This window comes from Uloborus diversus, chromosome 3 (assembly GCF_026930045.1).
Source record: "Uloborus diversus isolate 005 chromosome 3, Udiv.v.3.1, whole genome shotgun sequence".
Lineage (NCBI taxonomy): Eukaryota > Metazoa > Arthropoda > Arachnida > Araneae > Uloboridae > Uloborus > Uloborus diversus.
This window is the reverse complement of record NC_072733.1, coordinates 41807963-41824356: the sequence shown is the minus strand read 5'-3', so window position 1 is coordinate 41824356 and position 16394 is coordinate 41807963. Positions and strand designations below refer to the sequence as shown.

General features: G+C 31.8%; 1 protein-coding gene across 6 annotated transcripts in view; it reads right to left on the bottom strand.

Moving 5' to 3' along the window:
• LOC129218440 (E3 ubiquitin-protein ligase TRIP12-like) overlaps nt 1–16394 on the bottom strand; it is a 246296-nt gene that overhangs the window by 140145 nt on the left and 89757 nt on the right. For 4 of the 6 annotated variants that reach the window (XM_054852706.1, XM_054852710.1, XM_054852709.1 and 1 more), the window contains 4 exons: nt 14188–14378; nt 9911–9994; nt 8372–8467; nt 3648–3835 (listed from right to left, as the gene is read on the bottom strand). In XM_054852706.1, the coding sequence (XP_054708681.1) occupies nt 3648–3835; nt 8372–8467; nt 9911–9994; nt 14188–14378 (559 nt within the window). Of the gene's footprint in view, nt 1–3647; nt 3836–8371; nt 8468–9910; nt 9995–14187; nt 14379–15775; nt 15903–16394 lie in introns of all 6 variants that reach the window. The other 2 variants (XM_054852711.1, XM_054852708.1) reach the window with 2 other exon arrangements.

Below are 16394 nucleotides of genomic sequence, written 5' to 3'. Positions count from 1 at the left end.
TAGTTTATAAATTATCATATAATGGCCAATTAATCAGTGCATCCCCACTCTAATACCTGTTAATAGCTGTGGCAGTTCATTTTCCTGCTACAAAAATGTTTCTCTATTAAATCCAAAACCACCACAAAACTCAGCATGGAAAATGGGCAAAAAAATGTCAAAAGTTGTCAACAACATTTCGTAATGAGAAACAGTGGAACTTTGGGTGTTTTGGATTTTATAGACTTACATTTTGACCATTTGTAGCATTAAAATAAACTCCCACGACTATTGGTGATTATTATTACAGGACTATTTTATTCTAATGCAGAATTTACTTGAAAGAACAGTCTGTGCATTTCAGTAAGACAAAGCGCCAACTCATGTGTCTTACTAAACACCTACAAGGTGGTTCAACACATATGAGGTTAAACTGAATACAGTCAACCCTCGTTTATCGAGGTTAATTCGTTCCAGACTTTACCGCGATAGCTGAATTTCCGCAAAGTAGGATTATGTACTTATAAACCCAATATTTTTCTAATTAGGGGGCATAAAACTTACTTATGACAATTTGTTACATAGTTAGAGCCCCCTAGACATGAAACAGCACCCTTTACCACCATTACATTTTTATTACTGAATATATTGCATAAAATATGATTAAAGGAGATACATTAGACGAAATAGCTGTCACATTGTTATTATTTGCAAATAAACTACACATGCAGTTCTTACACACTACTAATCTACGAAAATAGCTTAACTTGTTCGATGGGGAATTAATTGCCAGTTAGTGACCGTAAGTGCCCCCATCATACGCAAACAACTTAAAAAGCTAGTACATTGTTGAACACCATTGAACAGATGTGTTTATCCTCTAGTAATAGTAGTGATTTTTACTTTCCAGTTAGTGTTTAACAGATAAAATGAGATAGCGATTCCCTATAGTACTTTCTTCGGCGATTTTATACCTTCACTCCCTCAACCTACAGCCCCTCAGAATAGCTTAGCTTACTTAAAAGATATACTCTGTTATTCTTTTGCAGGAAAAAGTTTACACTTGCACACAAAAAAGGCTAATTACTATATTTGAAAAAAAAAAAAAAAAACAGAAAAAACCGCGATGTAGTGAAGTTGCGAAAGTCGAAGCGTGAAGTAGCGAGAGATGACTGTATATCAATGTCATGGACTGGCCATCTCTTAGTCCTGACTTGGATTCTCTGGAAAATGTGCGGGACAGTCTAGCACGAAAATTATATGAAAATGGGAGTCAATAATCTTCAATCCATTACCTTCAAGAAGCAATTGAGTAAGCATGATACAAACCATTATTAACTCCCTCCATAGGTAATGCAACCCATGTAGCAGAGATGGGTGAGGATTTGTTGGTCAACCGTGGTAACCCACAGAAGTGTTGGGAAAGGGTAGGTTGGCAATGCAACAATGAGTCAATGATGGCCCAGCTTTGACCCAACTGAGGATATTTTAGAAGGCCCTACTATTTTTGAAGTTTGTTGGACTAACCAAAAATAACTTTGTTGGGCTATGGAATCAGCCACATTTTTCAACAATTTCCTTCTTGTCTCTTTTTACGGTACAGGTATAATTAACAGTTTTCTGGATGTTTTCATTGCTCTTTGTAATGTTTAATAGTAAAATTTCAGATTTTAACAGTAAAAACCAACCATTCAGCTCCACTGCTGGCCAACAATCCCTTATCCATCTGTGCTACATGGGAAAATTTGATACTTTTGATGGAAAACTGTGTTTGAAGTAATTAGAGGTATTGGAAACAAAATTTCATATTAACATTTGTACCTGCGTTTCTCAACCTTAATGATAATTTATAAATTAAAAATCATTCATAAATATGGGACAGTCTCTTTCTGGTTTTCTGAATAAATTCAACACATGTGTTTTCTTATCAATTAACACTAACTTCTGTTTCATGTACTGTTTATTATTATACACATATGAAACAAAAATCTTCCCCTTATGTATCTTAACTGAGATTACGCTTGTGTCTATATTTTTTGAACAGAGCATAGTATCTCAAAATAACAATAATATTTAAAGTATATGTATTTGCACAAGATAGGTATATAAATTAAATCATGCATAAAAAAATTAGCATCAAAAAGTTGTTATTCATGATCTTTCCACTGTTATCTTTTCAATGTACATACAACATTAAATTAAGAGCATTAAGTATGAAAATGTAAGGAAAAAATTTTTTTTTATCAAACAAACTGCATTTATACAGTCAGATGCAAACTTTCACTTCAACTTTAGTGTTAATTCACGAATAGTTTTCAATATTAAAAATAGGGGAGGAGGGAGAGAATTGATTTGATATCTTGCATTAAAAAAATCACCAATTAATTCTATGGCAGCATTTTTGGAATTGTCTTTTTCTTCAAAAGGGCATTATTATTTATAAAGGGTGTTCTTTTTAGAAGTAGAGAACTTTAGGTTCAAATAAAACATAGTTAAATGTTGTTAATTGCCATGAATGTTGCTTTATTCGAAAGATGATTCTCGTCCATTTTTATTTAAATATGATTTCTGGTATATGGCCACCTCGCCTGGCTCAGAGAAAGTCCAATTAAAAAGTCCAAATTTCTCACTTTTTGCAGCAATAGAGGTCGTATGTCAGTAATAAGGTGGCGAATGTTCTCTTCCAAGGCGTCAATCGTCTGTGGCTTATCGGTGCAGACCAGAGACTCCACATAGCCCCACAAAAGTAGTCCAACAGTGTTAAATCACATGATCTTGCAGGCTAATTCACGGGTCCATTACGCAAAATTATTCGTTCACCGAACGTTTCTTTCAATAAATCAATTGTGACACGCGCTGTGTGGCATGTTGAACCACCTTGTTGTCTATTCATGATGAAATGGCAAACCGAACTGAACACAAAACAAGTGACAGCTATCAAAATGACACACATATAAAAAGTGTTGCCAACTTAAAATTTTATACCTCTAAAAAAACACCCTTTATAAAGTAAAATGAAATCTATGGATTAATATGAGAACATATGCCTGTTGCTAAGGGTTTAAATTTTTGCTATAAAATTATGAAAAAATTCATGACATATGCTTCATGATAAATCATTGCACAAACATAAACACCCAAAAAAGAAAGAAAAGCAAAAAGCTGCATGTGCCTTATATAAGCAACTCCTACTGTGAGACTTCCCACAATAGTGGCTTTTTTTTTTTGCAAAAAGCAACATAGCAAGTGATAACGACAATTATATGAATTGATACTTGTTAACTGCTTCAGAAAACACAACTTTCACATGAAATGGAAAATGATACATATCAAACTAGAAATGAATACATTAAATACCTATGCTATAAAGAAATTCTCAAGTTAGCACTCAATATTAACAAGCTTCCCTTTTTCTTAAAACGTAGAATGGAATTGTAACTTTTAATTACAAAAATATGTAATTTTTAATTTCAGATCATTGATCTAAGTAATATTCTATAATAAAATACAGGAAACACATCATCATTTATAATTTGGAAAAAATAACAATCCAGCTAGCACTTAAATATAAACTTAATTTACCCACAGCAGAGATGAATCATTTGAATGAGGTAAAATGCTCATAGGGATAAATTGAAGAAAAGAATATTAATCTAAAATTGACTAACCATGTCAAAATTATGCTCCATGGATAAAAGATTTATTAATACTGGGACAACTTGTTTTACAGGAAAGCCAGTTAATGTATCTTCATTTCCCATGACTAGCAACTGGCACATCTCCATAACTGCTTGTAATTGCTGCCCTTCATCACCAGACGCTTGTAAGCCTTGTAACAACTGCAAGGCTCGATTACCTAAAGAAATAAGAAAGAATACAAAAACTTTCTTTTAAAGTACTGATTTGAAATTTACAAAATTTCATAAAATGTACACCGGAACTTCAAAACAATACTTTAGAACAATTTTAATACAAATAAAAATGTGACAACCAGCAACAGGTACTGGGCCCAGCTAGACTGGTCCTACTCAATTTATTAGTCCCCAATGGCCCTCTTGAAGCTATCTACCCCTTTTTGAGAAAATCAAACAATAGAAACTCAAACCTAGTCATTTATTGTTAATTTTTGTTAGCCTTGCTTGGAGTTTCTGTTAGAATTTAAAAAGCATGCCAAAATAGAAAAAGTTTTGAATCCAAACTATGTCATCTATGATTTACACTCATCCCCTAATTTACATGTACTTGTTGTACTTGATTTGAGTTTTACAAGATTTATAAATTAACATATTTCAAAAAGCTGGGTAAAAATATTTAACACTATGAACAAGTTTTTCATTTCAATGAGACACAGCAAATGCTTAAATAAATATAAGGTCTATGAATGATTCATGGGGGTGGGGGAACCCTATGCAATTGTTAATTATGGATTTCATCATAAAATCTTGTCAATCTGAGATCTTCTCTAATTTATCATCCACTGAATCAGGGGAAACGCATCAAAAATGCACTATGATGAATGATCATACCAGTAAGGAAGCTAAGACTGATAGTTTGTGAAAATCATATCAGTAATTTTACTGAACTCTAGTAATTTGCTCCCAATATAAAATCAGCTAAATAATATATTTATTAATTTAAAAATCAAGCATATTTGTATATTTTTCAAGGTACCTTACATTTGCTTTGCAGAAATAAATGACTGAATTCTGCAGATTTAGAAGTTTTTTCTCCATTTGACACAGCAACCATCAAGGATTTATATTTACAAGGCTCTGTACACAAAAGCTATCTGGTATGTGTAATTTCAATGAATAATCTTACATAAATACCTCCCCCCCCCCCCCCACACACCAAATAAGTGAACTGCAATTGGTCACATAAAAAAATATTCTCTCCATTTTAACAATTTTTCTATGAACATTAACAACATAAGTGGGGTGAGGCAGTTTAAAATGTTTAATTCATTATTTGATGAACATCATTTATCACCAGTAAGTCAAAAGCCGAGAGGAAGTTGATTTATAAATTTTCATAATTTGTTTTTGTTCAATCAACATACCTACTGAAAAGTTTACGATTTTGTCAATTGTTTTTAAAGGAACTTTTCAATTAAATGAAGCTTTGTTGATGCTATTTGAGCTCACTCAGAGCAGCGATTCCCAACCCATGGGCCGCGAACAGTGTGTTGTTGGGATTTGGATACTGGTCGAGAATCTGTACCAAGATATATCCTGGAGTCTTAATTTCCGTTTTTTTGTGAAAATTCACTTATTAGTTTAACCTGTCACTCAAAAGCTCTCCTTGGCTCACAGCCAATAAGGAACTTTTATTTTTAATATTTCTTAAGATTTTCCCTATAATTGAAGACAAAATCTAATGAATCGGAAACTCTTTTGAAGAAAATTATGAAAGAAACTAGTTATAGCTACAAGCTAAAAATGCTCATCCTTTGCTGAACTAGCATGACAATAACCAGTGGGTAGAGACACTTGGGTGCTTTTTGACAACCTACCTATCTAAATAAGACTTTTCATTGTAGTTTTTTTAACAGTGTAGAAATGCAGGGAATGTTGCGCGTTATCTCAGACAAATAAAACGATCCAGTTTCAATCCAGATTTTAACTACCTCGTAGACTAAAAACAGCGTCAAAAATCCCATGGAGCTTTAACTTTGATGACTTGTTTTTGAGTTTTCTTACAGCTATGCGAGTTAAGTGAATGCAATTAAGTTCTTTTCTTTCTTAAAAAATATTTTTAAAATTTTTCTTGTACAGTATCAGTGTTGCAGCATGAGGGGAAAATGGAATTAACCTCTCCAGAACTCTTGTTTTTACCACACTTTCAATCCTAATGCCAGTATATTACTTAAGGACAGTTATGAGCAGATGCCTCCCCCCCCTGCCCCCAGAAAGTAAATTTAGGTTGTGCAAGTAATATATAGTAGTTAGTGGTTCTCAATGTTGTTTTCTACAGAACTGGTGAGTCACACAACTAAATAGGTTAGGAACTGCTGTCTTAGAGGATTATTTTTAAATTCATCATTACTAAAGTTTTGTCCTCTGCTTCATCTAATACTTCTTCTTTATATCACAATGAAAATAACTTTCCAGATTATATATCTTGTTCTCGGCTAATTGTTCAAGAACCAACTGGATTATCTATAACATTCAAGAAACTTCTCTTCTAACAGTAATTAGGAGCTTAACCTTAAGGATTTTTATTTAGATCTTCTGTAAGTTAATTTACATCATACAATTAAACTGTCAATTGTTTTACTGAGCTCAACTTCTTTTCACATTATACATGCGAATGTTACTTATCTTTTAAAATCTTTTTGTTTTTAAAATGCTTTTGTTGATCAGAAGAATGTTTTCCTACTAATACCCCAAGTAGGGAATGTTTTCCTACTAATACCCCAATAAATAACCCAAGAGTTTTATTCTCTTCATTGTTCACTGTCTGAATTATTTTACTTTCTTTAAAGTAAGATTTTGACCTTGTATCCTAATGTCCCCCGTAGTTTTGGTATTTACTTCATATCAAATTTTTATGATATAAACTGCAATTTTTGGACTATAATCCACAGAAAATCAGCTTAAAACGTTGATTATCTGGGGGGTGCATATCATACACTACAGTGATTTTTTTTTTTTTTTGATAAGCTTTGGCATGAAGCAAAATTATTCAAAACATCAACTTTTCAAGCTCACCACACGGAGACATTGCCGATGCATAATATTGCTTTTAAAACAATTCATCAAAAAAAAGAAAGAAAAACCATATTTAATTTTAAACCATACTACTGAATGAAGTAAAAGAATTTCTTACAAATGGGCAGAAAATTTTAATTGCCCTTTTTGTGAAAACTACTAAAAAACTTAACAGTCAAATGTATTCTTTGTGATGTTATTGTTTTAATATTTTTATATGAACATAACTTTTATTTCAGAATCAAACACCAACAAGAGGATTAAAGAATAAAAAATAATAGTTTAAAAAACTAAAAAAACACGCTTTTGTAGCAAAATGAACTAAAAAGTGAAAAATAATCTTTGGATGATAGTAGTTGACCAATCACTTAATTTTAATGTAATAGAAAAAAGTGTGGGGGGTTTCCTATCAGTTGTCTTGAATTTCTTCCATTTGTTGTTCAAGCAAAAATGTAAATAGACAGCACCCCCACGCTTTTTTGTATAACATTAAAATTAAGTGATTGGTCAACTACTATCATCCAAAGATTATTTTTCACTTTTGAGTTCATTTTGCTACGAAAGCATGTTTTTTTAGTTTTTTAAACCATTATTTTATTTTTCTGTTTTTTAGTCTTATGTTGGAGAATTATCAGGCGACGAAATTATTTATAAAACGAGTGCAAGGTAATATCTTAAAGTTGAGACAAGGGGCACCCCGATGAGAAGCTACTGCGAATCATCGATGTATGTTTGCGGAAATCGTATCTTCATTACTTTGAAAATTTGAGATGCATTTGAATAAAAGTTTTGTTCAACAATGGTCTAATCAGCAATGGTTTTCCAATTGAAGGCTCACCTAAATTTTCGCATGAAATTGGTTTAAAACAATTATATTTCATGTTCTAATTACCTTGGAAAATTGGAACAAATTTTGTCTGATGCAGAAAAATTAAAGGTTTTTGTAGATATTTTAAAATAATTTTTAAGAGCATTTTTTAATGTATTTTTTTTAATTTTTCCTTCTTCATATTGTTGCATTTATGCCAAAATATTGATTAAAATTGGAGGAAACTAACAATTAAAAGAGTTAATTTGATTATAGAATATTGCATTGTCATCGGGTCTGAGGTCGCATGCCAAATTTCAAAAGAATCCGATCGCAGGAAGTGGGCGAAATTTGAGCTGCAAGATTCCGTTACAAGATACATACAGACATACATACATACAGGTGAAGCTAATAAAAGCGTCAAAAAGGAGCTATTTTAGAAAAACTTTACATTTTCATTGCCGTTTTTTTTTTAAATTTCAAGCGTGCAAATTATATTCGGCATTTACACATTTACGCTTAGTAGCTATTGCTTATTGATAGGGTTTTTTTTAATGACAAGTGTTACGTATTTTGTTGTAATTGGACAGCAATCTTTTAGCATCTGCTTTCAGTTTACAACATTTCCTATCATTCTTTCAATAGTTAAACATACGAAGCTTATCCAGTTGTACAGATTTTTTTTTCCATATAAATATAATATTTTACTTCTACTAAAAAACTGCTGGTGATGATTATACACTGTTGCTACTCCAGAAAAAAAACGAAAAAATGGTAATAATGGAAGAAACAAAATCATTTGCATGCTTCATGAGAAAAAAATAATTTGTTTTCTTCAAACAAATCACCCATTTATAAACAAAAATTTAATTACTTGCAGTAGTTCCCATTGAACGATGAAGTAAATGTTGCATACGAGGTCCAAGAGCACCAAACAGATGAGGAGGAAGCCCTCTAGCTTCTAATAGAGCTGTGCGAAATATAAACATATATATTTTCATACATATTCTATTGTTTCAACAAGATAACTTTTGATACTTTTTGCTTTAATTTACAAAAACAACAAACCGAAGCGGAAAACTGTTTTCTACACAAGTTATTACAAAATGAACTTATAAATCTCTGCTTTGATCAAGAGAGCTAAGCTCTAAAGTATGCTTTTCATAACTTTTAGGTGTTTTCAGCTTTCTTAGTAAAGAATTATCAAAACTTCATCTATTGAAATTCACCCACTAGTTCAGGCAAACTTAGGAAAAAATATTTTAACATGTGTAAAATTGCAACATAAGCTTTTTCAATTGTCTTAAGTCTGTAACTCTAACCGAACAACACACTTAAAACTCGAAATAAATAAAAAATTGGACCAGCCCAAAAAGTATATTGGTACATCAGGACTAATGAGATATCACATCTTTTTGCATTGATATTATTACTTTGTATTTTTAGAGTTGAGAACTTCAAGTCAGAAAATTTTTAATCGAAACAATGCTGTTTTGTGTTTTTAAAGAACAATAATGGTAAGCCTAATTTTACATCAAGTTATTTTCTGACCATTAAGATTCTATGCTCGTTTTGCGAGAATTGGGCCATTTAAATTTTATTGCAATCTTTGTATCCTCTCTGTTGCAAAAAAACTTCTTTGATAATAAAATACTATAGGTTAAATTATATTGTTTTCAAGTATTTTACAACTTTGCAATAAATTCTATTAGTTTCCTTATTTGACGGATTATTCAACATTTTCATGAAGGTTTTTTTAAATGTTTTACAGCTTGTGGGCTATTTTAATCTAGCTTTTCACTTTTTATTTAATCATTTTTTTCTTAAATCATATATTGTTTGGAGATTTATCTTTCTTTTGATGGAGGTCTTTGTCTTGTTTAATGCCTAGTTTTGTTTAAAAGTTCATGAAAAAGATGAAATAACGCAAGACCTAAGGCATTAAAATCAATGCAGTAGGATGGATTCTCTTTTTAAATCAATCACTTAGTGTATTTGCATTTTTAAATCATCATCTCAATTAGTTCATGAGTTAGGGAGCCTGGAATTTTTCAACCTGGCAAATATGTCACTTTTTTCATGTGATATTTCTTTATGGTATTTTTATGGCTGGGGCAACAAATTTCGAGTGCAAATGCTTTGCACGGGTCAGCTAATACAACAAAATACTGAAATACTACTTTATTCAGAAGATGTGAGATATTTCAACCAAGGAATAATATTAATGAATTATTATTTTCAATGTACACTTAAGATCAAGTATTCTCATTAAATAGGCGTATTTTGGCACAAAAAGGCACATTATTATTTTAAAGCATAAAAACCCTCATGTTGCCAAGGAGGTTTTGATAAAGAAAAAATGAATATGAGAAATATTTCCAGGCAACATGCAGAAAGTGTGAAACACAAGTACCTTGTAATCGTCCCATTTCACTGTCTTCAGATTCACTATCACCAATTGCAGCTATACTAGCAGCAATATTCATTGCACTGGCTACTAAAAGAAAAAATATCAGGATTATAATTTATTTACAATTCACAAAAGACTACTTTTATTCACAGAAATTATTTACATGCAAAAACAATTTTTATTAATTTTTTTCCCACTAAAGCTTATATGTAGGAATTTAACTTCATAAACCGTAGATTAGTATACAACACCAAATTTAAGGTTTAATACGAGAGCACATAAAGGGAACAGGGACAACACAACATGAAGTAGCATCGGACTCAAGGATGTGTCATGACATTAGGGGCCTAATATTAATCACGTCTACATATCCTTACTTTGGGGGGGAAGGGCTCAAACTCATTCTTATGTAACATTTTGCAAGTCGATACTTAACATTAGAAATTGCACGGTCAAGTGGTTTGGCAGGAATCATATTTATTTGCATCCGGAAAGTAAAAAACCTATTAGGATGATCTGTTTTTTGCTTGCTTTACAAAGAATGAATAGCGTAAAATATAATAAGAATCGCTATGTATGGTATGTTTTATTTTTAATTAGTAATGCATTATATACTAAAACAAATGTGGGAAAAACATTCAATATAGATTCAAACTTTTGAGAAAATACTTCTTTATACAAAAAGGTTTAATTTAATAATAGTAAATTTAATAATGATTTCAGTGATGGAAGATTCGCTATTTTATTATTTTGAAAAACAAAATGGAATCTTATGTAAGAATGGGGGGAGGGGTTTGAAAAATCTTACATACCCTTACATGTGGGGAGGGTGGGGGTGGCTCAAAAATTGACGAAATCATCCTTACGTAATTAATACTAGAATGCCGAGAGGTGTCATTTCGACACATTGGTATTTTAAAAGTTATGCAAAATGTGAAATTCGCATGGGATCCAAACTAATTTTCATGACTTTTATTTAATATGTAAGGAAAACCACACACAAAGTTATGAGAAATTAGATTTTTTTAAAATTGATTTTATGGGTGAATTTACTTAGAATGCTGGTATGGTGTCAATTTGACACTGCAATAATTTTATCCCCAATATACTGAATTTTTTTTTAACAGCAGTTCTATAATAAGCGTCAGAGTATTGTGGAAGGTCACCAATGCATGTAAGCAAATTTTAATTTTTCACACCTGCTTATCACATGATAGTTTCTGATGCCATATAAGGGCTCATGTCACATGATTTATCAATTGCACAGGGTTTTTTGATTTTTTTTCTTGTTGAGATATTTGATATGCTTGCATATGTGTTTGCAGCTCTTTGGATTATTTAGGATGCTTTTTATTTAAAGGTTTTACATTATTATAGTTTGAAAATTTAAAAATGTCTGGCAAAAAAGGGCTAAAAGGGTGAAATGCAAAGAGAATATATATGAATAATTCGCAGGAAAAAAGAAAAGTAATGAAAATAAATTTCAAAACAACAGAACACCAAAGCGCAAAAAATGTCATGTAAAAAAATGTAATGGAAATGTGGCGTCCAAAATATGTTTTTCCTGTAAAAGAGGAGTATGTGGGAAGTGCACCAAACATATAAATTATCTCTGTGTTTAATGTACATGATATAGGAAAGTTTTTCTGAAAAATATTCTGCATAATTATTTTTTTTCCTATAGATATAATAATTCATCTATCAATAAACTTGGTGTCATTTTATTATTTTATAATCATTTATAAATTAAAGTTATTAAAATGAAAATTGCATTTATTTTGTTCGAATATCTCAGTTTTGACCAGTTTCGAAATGACACCATTCCCCGTTCAAGGGGAAGAAAACATTCCGGCGTTCTAGTGTTAATAAATAACCTCTTACACACACTCTTTCATTTTCAGTTGTGCGCTGTTCTAACCCTTTTGTTCATCTCGCTGCCGTGGCATCTTGGTACAGTTACATTCAGGGAGTCGTTTTCCACATATCACACACCTAATACAACAATGCCACAAGTCAAAAAATGTTGATTTGGATTTATATACATGTCCTAGCGCATTTTTATTAGCTCTATTAAAATGCAACACAGCCACAAAATAAAAAAAATAATTAACCACAATTTTGAGATGTGTCTGTGTGTTACTATAAGAATTTAAGCTAAGGTGCATTACATTTAAATTGATTTTTCTCGAAAAGTAGGTTTGCAAAAGTGGCAGAATCAGTGGCGGATCCAGAGGATCCTGATGGGAGGGGCGATTAAGTAATGCATAATGGGTGGGGGGGGGGGGGGTAATGAAAATAAAATTTTTAAAAAGTTTATGAAGCATGATTTTTTTTTTTTGTTTTTGTTTGAATAAATATCTTTTTCGAATTTCGTTCAAAGAGTTTGAATCAAAGTTATAACTGTTTCGAGTACCAAGAATAAAAAATGCGAAAAAAATAAAAAACTAATATTCTAGATCTATTACCCAAATTAAACCCTTTAACTTTTGATTCATTTGAGTGAATATATTTTCAGGAGCCATTTAGGTCCTCAATTGTACTTTTTTCCTTAAAAAAGAAATGTTGCAGTATAAAGATGGCATCTCTTTTTACCAGTTTTTTTACCAAACATAATGCAATACTAAAATTGCATTTGTAAATAAAATTTGAAGATAGTTATTGACTTAAGTAGTTATTGACTTGTTTGTTGAATGAGTTGTTTAATATTCAGGCATATGTATAGGAGTGTTTGCAGGCTCTACACCGAAAATTTTTGTTAGGAACGCACTTTTGGACTATTTGGTGGTTAATAAGAAGGAAGGAAAATTTTTAAAATTTAAGGGTATATTTTCGAAAACACAATTTTTTGCTATCTTTTTTTTCTTGAATGGCAAGTAGGATGAGATTCAGAAATCCACCCCCCCCCAGTCTTTTTTTTTTTTTTGGTATCTTTAGTGCTAAAAACAAGGGGATTCGGGGGCTTTCCCCCAGGAAAAAATTTTGGAATTGAAGTACTAAAAACGCAGTTGTAGGCCACCTTTGATGATTTAGGAGAAGACATAGGGTTCAGAACTTTTCCCTAGAAACTTTTCGATGTAGGAGTTCTGAAAACGCCGTTTTAGACTGTCTTTGAATCATGTTGAAAGACAAGGAAAGGACATGGGGAAATTCTCTGTCCGGAAATTTTGCGAAATTGAATTCTTGGAAGCACAGTTGTAAGCCATCTTTAATGGCGTAGGGTGAAGGAACAAAGTTTGGAACTTGCCATAGGAAATTGTTAGGAATTGGAGCCTTGAAATGCGATGCTCGGACATCTTTTGTAGCGCTAAAAGGGAAGGGATGGGGTCAGGAGCTATCCCTCAACTTTTCAATAATGAAGCTTCAAAACCGTAATGTTAGTGGATATTCATTAATGTTAGGGGAAGGGCTCGGGATTGGGGGCCCTCCCCCGGAATCTTTTCAGAATTGAAGATCTAGGAAGACCGGAAAATTTTTGGAACTAAAATCATAAAAATACAGTTGTAGGTGATTTTTAATGATGTGTTTGGGTGGAGGGAGGGAGTGTGGTGACCTTTTCCCGGAAATTCTTCGAATTACAAACCTTTGAGGGGGGGGGGGGCGATCGCCCTGAAGGATCCGCCACTGGGCAGAGTTGTACTAGGTGAGCAATATATATATATATATATATATATATATATATATATATATATATATATATATATATATATATATATAATTATAAATAACTCTTGAATGAGAAAAGAAAGAAGACTTCATCCTAAATATGTGAAATGCAGCAATAAATTAAGTAAAATTAGTAACACTAGAATGAAGTAGAAAACACAAATCAAAACAAAGAAATTATAAAAACTAAATATAAACAATCTTAAAACAAAAAAATGTGTACAAAAAAACTACCTGCTTGAGACTGGTCTCACAGCAGTAGAAGCCTAGTAAAAAGTACCAGATCTACACTGAACACCCCTATCCTAGCCAGAAATTCCTTCTGGAAGGGGTTTTTTGGGTCAAAACAGTCCTTACACGTGTATTAACTACTGTATTAGGATTGGCAATAACGTTAAAACGATAACCTCTGTGGGTTGTTTTTACCCACAAAACCCCTGTTCACTGTGCCACTGCTGAACACTAAGATGATAATTAGGCAGATGCACTAAAAAATCTAAAAACGTTCTTTAATATGATCAGATACAAAAAATGTGGCGTAATTATTTAAAAAAAAAAAGAGAAAACTAAAATTGTTTCCATTAGTAAGAACAATGGAGCACATCGCCTCAGCATACCTGGAGCACTATTAGAATTCTCATGAGCAGCAGTATTATCAGAAGAAAATGGATTTGAAGATATTTCTTGGCCAGTATCAATACCAGACATTCCAGATCTTCCTCGTACGACTGTTTGGCGGCTTGTTCCCCCTCCTGTAGCAGTTGAATTTGATGTGGGTAGTTTTGTTACACGGGAGGAACGCCGACTACTGTAAATTTAAATAACGAAAAATCAGTGTAAAGGCACTTGAAATGAGTTTATTAAAAATAATTTCATTATAAATTATCTTAGTTGCTAACAATCCTATATTGGATGCAGAGAATAATAAAACTAATCTCAAAATTAAAGTATTAAAGTAACCCAAATGTAGATTTTTTAATGAACACTAGAATTAAATTTTAATGGTAACAGTAATAAATACAAACATAATTGTTGCCAATTCGCAACTCCAGCGCTCGAATACGCTACCTTGCGGTGATTTACAAAACTGCAAAAGAAACTAAAACATTGCCACGTTGCGTTCCACGTGTGTCTGTTGACGTAAACACAGGCAGTTTGTTCTGAGTATTTATTAACGCAATCAATGTGTCTTAGTTTGCTTTCAGCTACAGAAATTAATTCGTCCCTTAGTAGTATTCTCGAGCTTCTCAAAATAATGTTAGTTTTCCTTATTTCCTTCAAAAAAGTATTAAATGGTGGAAGTGTAAACAAGAAAACTCTGGATTAACAAAATTGGATAACGTTATACCAGGTAAAAAATTTTATTGTTTTGTATGAATTTGTAAGAATATGAGTTTTTTTTTAATCTTACATTAATTTAATTAACCATATTTTACAGCAGCATTTAGTTGGAATGGACAGTATGCAAAATATTTTCTTGAATTTATTATCGTAGAACAAAATGAAAAATGTTTAACCGAGAAAGAATTTACTTTATTCCTTTTATTCTCAGCTGAAAGGTTTCGCCAAATTTGTTTAGGGTTATAGTTTTAGTATTGTGCAAGCAAAGTAGCCTTGGCGAGATTTCGCGTTTTTAGTTAAACCATTTTTAATTTTTATCATGAGTGGAATAAAATGATAGTAAGATTACAGAATTCGATAAGTAAAAAGAAATAATGGTCAATCAACTGAAAAGAAAACTACCACCATATATCCGTAATAATTTTGTAGATGATTTGCATACAATGAATAATTAAATCGTAACTCAGAAATTAGAAACATCGAAACAGAAAAATTTTAAATTAACCGATTCGGGAATTCGAGAGAAATAACTCAGCTACAAATGCAAAACAATAAGCGCTAGCCAAGCAAAGCAAAGAAGTATCATCTTCTTTTGGTAATAATTTGTAATGTCACATTAAATTTTCTAGTATTAATTGTTATTCTTGTCAGGCCACAATTATTATTTAGTTTTATCAAGAATTGATAAATATCGAACTCAACATCGTGAAAATGGCTGCTTAGAACTACGGACTACGTAGTTTGCATTAATGTTTGACGTTTAGTAATGCTTCTTGAATTCTAATCTCTTTCTACGTGGGCCAAAATATCCTCAGGACTTAAAATATTGATTTATAAAGGATAAAACAAAAAAATCATACATACGAACAAAAACCACAACACTTTTAGCTTTTTCTTCGTTACCACGTGCGTTTGTTTTAGTTTTTTCGTCCGCCATTAGACAGTGACTGCAGTGCCCCGTATAGTTCGTTGGAGTTGGGAATATATTCAACTGCAAGGAAATCATTTTCACTCAGCAGAACTGACATGCTTAAGGTCATACTAACGGCCTAATTACATCTCGATACTGCAGTCTAGAATACTCATAAGGGTCATTCTCCAGAATGTGTAACTTTTAAAGAAAATTAAGAAAATATTTTTGTTAAAACATTTTTTTTGTCAAAAAAAAAAAAAAACCTTAGTGTGAATCTCATATTAAGCCCTCTTAATTAAAATACGGCTTTAATTTTAGCTTTCCTTTAAATTCAAATTTGTGTTAAAAATAGAATAGTAATATATTTTTAAATTTGCAAACTTGAGAATATCCTGGCAATTTATAAATTTGGTAGGCTGTCTAAAATTGATGTATTTTCCCTCCATCATTTATTCTCACCTCAGAAATGATGACATTGATAAGGTCTGTCATGGAGATGAGAGATTTTCCAGGCCTAATGGACACATTTTTCAGGGTAAGAAATTTTTTCTTTGTTGCTAAAATCTGCAC